Source organism: Neolamprologus brichardi, chromosome 1 (genome assembly GCF_056152115.1).
Source record: "Neolamprologus brichardi isolate AB-2024 chromosome 1, ASM5615211v1, whole genome shotgun sequence".
NCBI classification, from domain to species: Eukaryota; Metazoa; Chordata; class Actinopteri; order Cichliformes; family Cichlidae; genus Neolamprologus; species Neolamprologus brichardi.
Genome location: NC_142104.1, coordinates 40,534,134 through 40,541,131, shown reverse-complemented (window position 1 = coordinate 40,541,131; position 6,998 = coordinate 40,534,134). Strand labels below are relative to the sequence as shown.

Here is a 6,998-nt window from a genome sequence, read left to right as displayed (position 1 = left end):
ACTCTAAGGTGCTGTTAAGCGGTAATGTTAGAACAACATGTTTTCATAGAAGTTATAAATGTAGACAAATAGTGTTGCAACACATTTACATAGTGCACCAGTTAAAGTTATATTACTCTGCTGGAAGATGGACTTTGAGCAACTTTATAAAAGTATGAAAGTGCCTTCAACAACTGAAGTTCTAAACAGACATTGAACATTGCCAACATAACATTTAGTGTAACCACTACTACATGACAGTTACCACGTCTGTCATTATGTCTTTGTAGGTGACAGTCAGAGACAAAACATAAGCAAAAGAAGCTTTTCCAACATGTATATAATCATGTAATGGCTGAATGCTTCACATTCGATTCAAGATTTATTTACAAAGGACCAAATCACAACAACAGTCTCTTTAAGGTGCTTTACTTTGTAAGAAAACCCTATCAATAAAATGGCCTAAAATTACCAAGCGCCTGGCAGTGAGAAGCAAAAACTGCCTTTTAACAGGAAGAAACCTCTGGCAGAACAGGCTCTGACAAAGGGTAAAGGGAGACCAAGACAGTACAAATACGGCAGATAAAATAAGAATTGAATGCACATGAAACAAGAGACCGTTAATGCAAACAGGCAGGAAAGACACACAATGACAGATGGACTTCACACGGGAGACAAAAGACAAAGACGAGGAGAGCGTTGGCAAAAAAGGGAACTAACATCATCAACAAAGGAACCAAGGACCAAAACCTGGCTTCTCTAGCTGCTTATTTTAGGATTGTATTTAAACATAGATCCTTGGTATTTACTGTTTTTATAATGTTTAAGATTTATATCTTAGATAGTTTTAGTAAATATAAGGATATATAAGGATTTACAAAATGCATGTAATATTGACAAATTTCAGTGTTGTTTGAGATTAATAAGATTTCATAAATTGCAAACATGTTAAATACCGGTTTAGGAGATATAATAGTGGAAATTAGTATTCAAATTGCATAATTATGTTGGTTTAACATTAGGTAGCTAAATACAGTGGTGTCAAATAAACATGAGACGTGCATGTTTTTCATGCTAATACAACTGGGGGTTTTTTCAGTGCAGTTCTACATGCAACATGAGGAAATTCATGTCTGAACTCATTTTCTCCACAGCAGAATGCCCAGAAAATGTCAACAGTTAATGCTTATTATAGTTTTCTTGTGATTTGTTGTGATCATGTGTTTTCATCTTCTTAGCTACAAATCATATCATGTATATATACACATATACATACATATATATATATATATATATATATACATATATATACACATATATATATATATATATATATATATATATATATATATACATATATATACACATATATATATATATATATATATATATATATATATATATATATATACATATATATACACATATATATATATATATATATATATATATATATATATATACATATATATACATATATATATACATATATATATATACATATATATACATATATATACATATATATATATATATATACATATATATATATATATATATATATATATGTATATATATATACACATATATATACATATATATACACACATATATATACACATACATATATATATACATATATATATATATATACACATATACATATATATATATATGTGTGTGTGTGTGTGTGTGTGTGTGTGTGTGTGTGTGTGTGTGTGTGTGTGTGTGTATACACACACACACAGTCATCTTAAAGACTTCCTATTAATATTTAATAGTATTTTTCAATAACTTTAGTACTGTGATATTTTAAAATAAATCAGCAATATTGTGTTTATAACACATATACGATAATAATATAGATAATTGCAATTATTCACTTTACAAACTTTACACAGTGCAGGTTAGTTATTTATAATGTAACTTATTTACCAAATAAGAGACAAAAGTCACATTAACTATTAGACTGTAGAGTCTTTTTTTCCTACATTGATCCTGTTAACATCGACATTGTTATCATGGAAATATCAGCGTCTGCTTTTTTTTTCTTTTTTTCTCTTTTGCTAGCTTCATGTTTTCAGTATTTTATCTATAGAAAACTTGTGCTGAGATGTCAGCTACACGGATAGTACAAATAATAAACTGTATTTAATGCATAAAACAGTGTGTAGTTATGGAGTGGCATGACATCGGTTAGGTTTTAATGACATTTAAGATGGGGGAAGTTAAAAAAGGAAGTATAAAAATTTCCAACATACAGCCTTTGTTTATGTTCTCTTAGATCAGCAGGGGCCTGGTTTTTTAAAATCTTTCCAAATGTCCACACGGTTAGAGGATGGATGAGTTGTGGTGGCTACTATACGGGAGAAGTGACATCGGTTATATGCCAAAGGAAAAACATGGAAGTAATCACCGCTTGGGGGGAAAGTGGGAGAGATGCCCAGGTGGTACATTAACATCCCTAAATACACATCCTCAATGTAAAGTGCTTTAACATGTCTGGATGCCTCAGTGAGCTTTTTAGGGAGGTCTAAAGACATAATGTAGCCCAGGCCCAGAGCATAGACAGGGTAAAAAGCTGGTGCATAAAGGTCAGGTGGTACGTACCACTTAGAGCTTGGATCTCTCAGTACTGTACCCCATCGCGTCACAAGTCCAGTCATGTAGTTGGTTTTTTGAGCATTCAAGAGCATATTGACAAGATTGTGCACATTCAGAAACATGTCTGAGTCAATCTTCATGGCATAAGAAGCACCGGAGCAGTGTGCAGTCAGCCACTCCAGCATTACCATGGTCTTAATGGTGAGATTCTTGTAGCAGTCCACAAAGTTGCTCTGGATCAGGTCGTGATGCTTGTTGCTCTCCTGAAGCATCTGCCGTTGGACCTGCTCTGCTCCCGGCCCCGTCTGTAGCCCCAGTAAAAAGAAGAGCGTCACCACTTTGCCCTGCACAACCCTGTCGTTCCCCCAGGTGCTGCGGATGATGTCACGGTCTCGCCTATTGTTTGGTGCTACGGGAACCATCAGAACCACAAAAGGTTTTTCCCGCTCACACTTTTGTGGCTCATTTATGATGAAGGGGTACTCATAAGGGTATTCGACTAAATATGGTCCAGGAGAAACATAAGGAGCGACCGCTGCAGTTTCTGTCTTCACTTCTGGTGCCGATGTCATATTATTAGTTCGAGGATGTGTTGATGAGCTGTCATTAACCACAGAGTGGAGAGAGATTATTTTTTGCCTCTGCCGTTCTAAAATAATCCACAAGTCTGATGTCCGATTTTCCATCCACTTTTTGGGGTTCCAGTCTGGGGTCATTTCCCTTATGCTGTAAATAAAGAACACACCCCCAATTACCAGAATAATGGCGAAATAGTGAGTCCTGGATATCCTAAACCAACTTCTCCTCTGATCATCCGCCATTTCCTGCCTAAGAGGAGAGAAAAGCCATTGAGATTATGCACATGATAACAGAAAATAGCACTTAAGTAGCGTACAGACCTTTGTTTCATCTTGTCATTCAGCTGTCTTTTTCTTCTCCAGATAACGAGAGAAAAAAAGACGATGTAATTCCACTGACAAGTTCTCGCTGGCGCTTTAGGAATTTCGCTGTAAAGAATAGACAAGGAATGAACTTATGACTTACTTTTCCCTGTAAGGGAGCCACACCTTTGTTTTCTCCGCCCCCTGTTTACTTTACCAATGAAAGGTTTCAACATTTCCAGAGGCTCTGGGAACGCCTTTTCAACTGAAATTTGCCCACCAAACCAGTTTTACACACCTCAGTTTGTTGTTAGAGAAAATAGACATTTGCTGTACCTACAGTTTACAGAAGATTTCTACACAACTCATATACTTGCACTCTGTTGCTTTAACAGACACACAGTGTCTGATAAGAGGACAGCTGTAACCATGCATTTATCAAATGTGTGCGTTGATAAAAAAATTTAAAAAAAACACACTGAGCATACAGAATGACACCATGGAGAGTCACCGTGTGGTCAGCTGTGCTTAAATAGGTTTGTTGTTGTCGTCACAGTAAACCGCACCCACTCTTACACACAGTCAACCTTCAAAAGGCTCGTCCCACAGCTCTGTTGCATACTGATAAAATCTCAGCAAGTCGATGATACCCAGGCAGGTTCAGGCAGGTTCATCTCCAATGCACTGTTGCACACAGGGCTGGATCAGAATCTGGATCGTTTTATACCCAACCATCAGTCAGTCAGTTTTCTGTACACTTGACCTTGCTGCAGGCAACAACTGTATTGTTCTCTTTAAAATGTTAATGTCAGTGTGTTGTAATGTGTCTGTTTTCTGAATGTGAACCATATGAGGCATTCAGTCTAAAGGTCAGATTTACAGCAGAAGAAAAGGTGGGATAAAGAAGCTGGAGAAATGTTGCAGAAGATGGCTTCAGATAATAAGAGCACTCACTGATGACTCCCTGTTAAAATGTAACAGTTTATTACACTCAATAGTCATACATCCTTTAAGTAAGTAATGTGAGTGAAGTTGCGCCCCCACCTTCTTCAAATCAAACAAAATTGATGTCAAACGTTTGTGCTGCTTTTGTTTTAAAGATATTAATGAAAGATTAAAGGTCAAAAGGTCAACCAGCCGCCGCCCCACATTAACAAACTTTTTGTCAGTCAACTGTGCTATGTTTGTGCTGGTTTATGATAAACTAGCTATTATTTTGGAGTTATTGTATGAAACTTGAGAGGCTCGACAGGTCCATGTATCCAGTTTGCCCACATTATTCTGATAGTTTTGTATTTTGCAAATAATGTTTCTCCGACAGAATGCATAGTTTAGTTTAACTATTATAAGTTAACCTAGTTTTTTACTTTTAACCCTTTAAAGCCCAGCGTGTTTTTTTGTGTGAGTTTTTGAGACTTCTACATCATCAGTGTGACTTTTTTTGCCCTCAACAAATGATTTAAATTACATCACACATTTTTAATGACTAAATTGCAAAAATATGGCTTATGTAGCAAATGTGATACAAATAAATATCTATCTCTATCTATATCTCTATCTATATATATATAGATTAAAATTTGATATATTCTCATAGATTTTGTCTAAAGCTTCAACAAACACTCTATTATCAAAAAATGAAAGATTTCTGGCAGTTATTTCATGTTTCAAAGGGTTAAAGAGTGTGATTATGATAAAAAAATATCCAAATTCTGGTTTATGTTTCACAACCTTTTCACGGTAAAGAAAGGGGCTGGTTGACCTTGGAAGACCTCTAGAAACCTTTATTAACACCTTAAAAACAAAGCAGCACAAATGACATTTTTGCTGCACAAACGTTTGACATCAATTTTGTTTGATTTGAAGAAGGTGGGGAGGCAACTTCACTCGGGTGAGTCATAAATAGGAAACTAATGTGGAAGTGCAGCGGAGGAAGTAAAATGGTGTATGTGTGAAAGTGGGCATAAAAACACTGTAACAAACCCACAGCAGACCTGGGTGCACGTTCATGCTTTGCAGCATCTCTTTATTAATGGTTGGTTGTTCACACACTGTTAGCTGCAGCTTTCTCTCGCTGCCAGCCACACACACTGACAACAACAACAACCCCCCGCCCCCCCCCCCCATCACTGCAGGACCCATGTTTAAGTCGGTGGGGCATGATTGTGGATGCTAGGGCTGTTCGATATAACGATATATATTGGATGGCGATATAAAAACGTCTATCGTTTCATTTTACGCTATCGTTTGTTTCGTGGTGTCGCAAAATAAACTGTTTACGGCAATATTTTTTCATCCTTTTGATGGTCACTGTAGTGGCTATATTAATTTATTAAAGTTCTATTTCTCTTATATTTAATATAACCACACTACGGACAGACAAGCGCTTGTTTTTATGCGTTGTCGTTAGCAACAACAACGGTAAAACCATTGCATGTCCACATGATAATTTTCCAGATAAACCTTTCACAATAAAGCTCAAGATCCTGTTTAGACTTTTCAAAATAAATGGAATCACGTGAAAAAGTATGCCGTCAGGTGCTAAAAAAATAAACCTTAGACTCAAACGTTAGAACAGGCTTTTCCCCGCAGCACGCCGTGTAATAAATACAGCAGCCGATACAACCTGTCTAAAAATGTGTAATTTCATGCATCGGTTAAAACACTCAACTCCAGGTACACGACGCCCAGCTTCACTTCAGCAACCCGAGATTCACAAAATGTACAGAAAATGTTACATTTTTGTGATTTATATCGTTATCGGATGATAGATGTTTTATATCGGGATATGAGATTTTGGTCATATCGCACAGCCCTAGTGGATGCCGTGCAGGTGCTTCCACCTTCCCTGCATGGAACTGCAAGCCACGCCCCGCCACAAAGACTTTCAAAGCTGAGCAGTACCTGAAAATAAACTTTTGTCCTTTTTTTATAACACCGAGGCTGAAATACAGAAGCAAGAGTATGCAACACAGCTGCATAAAGAGAAGTACAGCAAGTCTAATGTAATCAAACCACTTCATAGTGGGTAAAAGGCAGCCATTCCCCAACTCTCTGTGAATGGTACTCATGGCCTTTGATCAGTGGGTTTTGGTCAGTGGTTGTTGATCAATGGTCATGAAAATTTGCATAATTAAGATTAATGAACTGACCACCCAGCCCATTGTTCATTCAGTGGGCTGGCTTCAGTCATTATGCAAATGTACTGTTTATAAGATTGAAACCTGCATTCAGCTGAGACTGAAGAAGTCACCTGGATGAGTGATGAAACATTTCTCCCACAAAACGCTACATCCAGATGAACAGAATCAACTTTTGGAGATTTACTTTCCTGGATGATTGAGAATGCATCAAGACATATATTTTCTCATATAGCGGTGATCTCTATTGTCCACTGAGCTGTGAACCAGGGGGCGGTAAGGCATCTTAACATTGGTTGCTAACCAGGAAGAAGAAGAAGAAACTGTGAGCCAGGAGGGAGGGGGTGAGTGAGTGATTCGTTCACGCTATGATTCAGCACAGGAAGGGAGGGGG

The 6,998-nt window shown here is 37.1% G+C and overlaps 1 protein-coding gene across 1 annotated transcript; it reads right to left on the bottom strand.

Moving 5' to 3' along the window:
• Positions 1-1,727: 1,727 nt before the first annotated feature.
• Positions 1,728-3,619, bottom strand: LOC102787808 (beta-1,3-galactosyltransferase 1-like). The gene is made up of 2 exons (XM_087845118.1): positions 3,483-3,619; positions 1,728-3,411 (listed from the first exon to the last, which is right to left on the bottom strand). Exons 1-2 carry the CDS (start codon positions 3,491-3,493, stop codon positions 2,265-2,267), a joined length of 1,158 nt encoding a protein of 385 aa, XP_087701244.1. The 5' UTR covers positions 3,494-3,619; the 3' UTR covers positions 1,728-2,264.
• Positions 3,620-6,998: the final 3,379 nt, after the last annotated feature.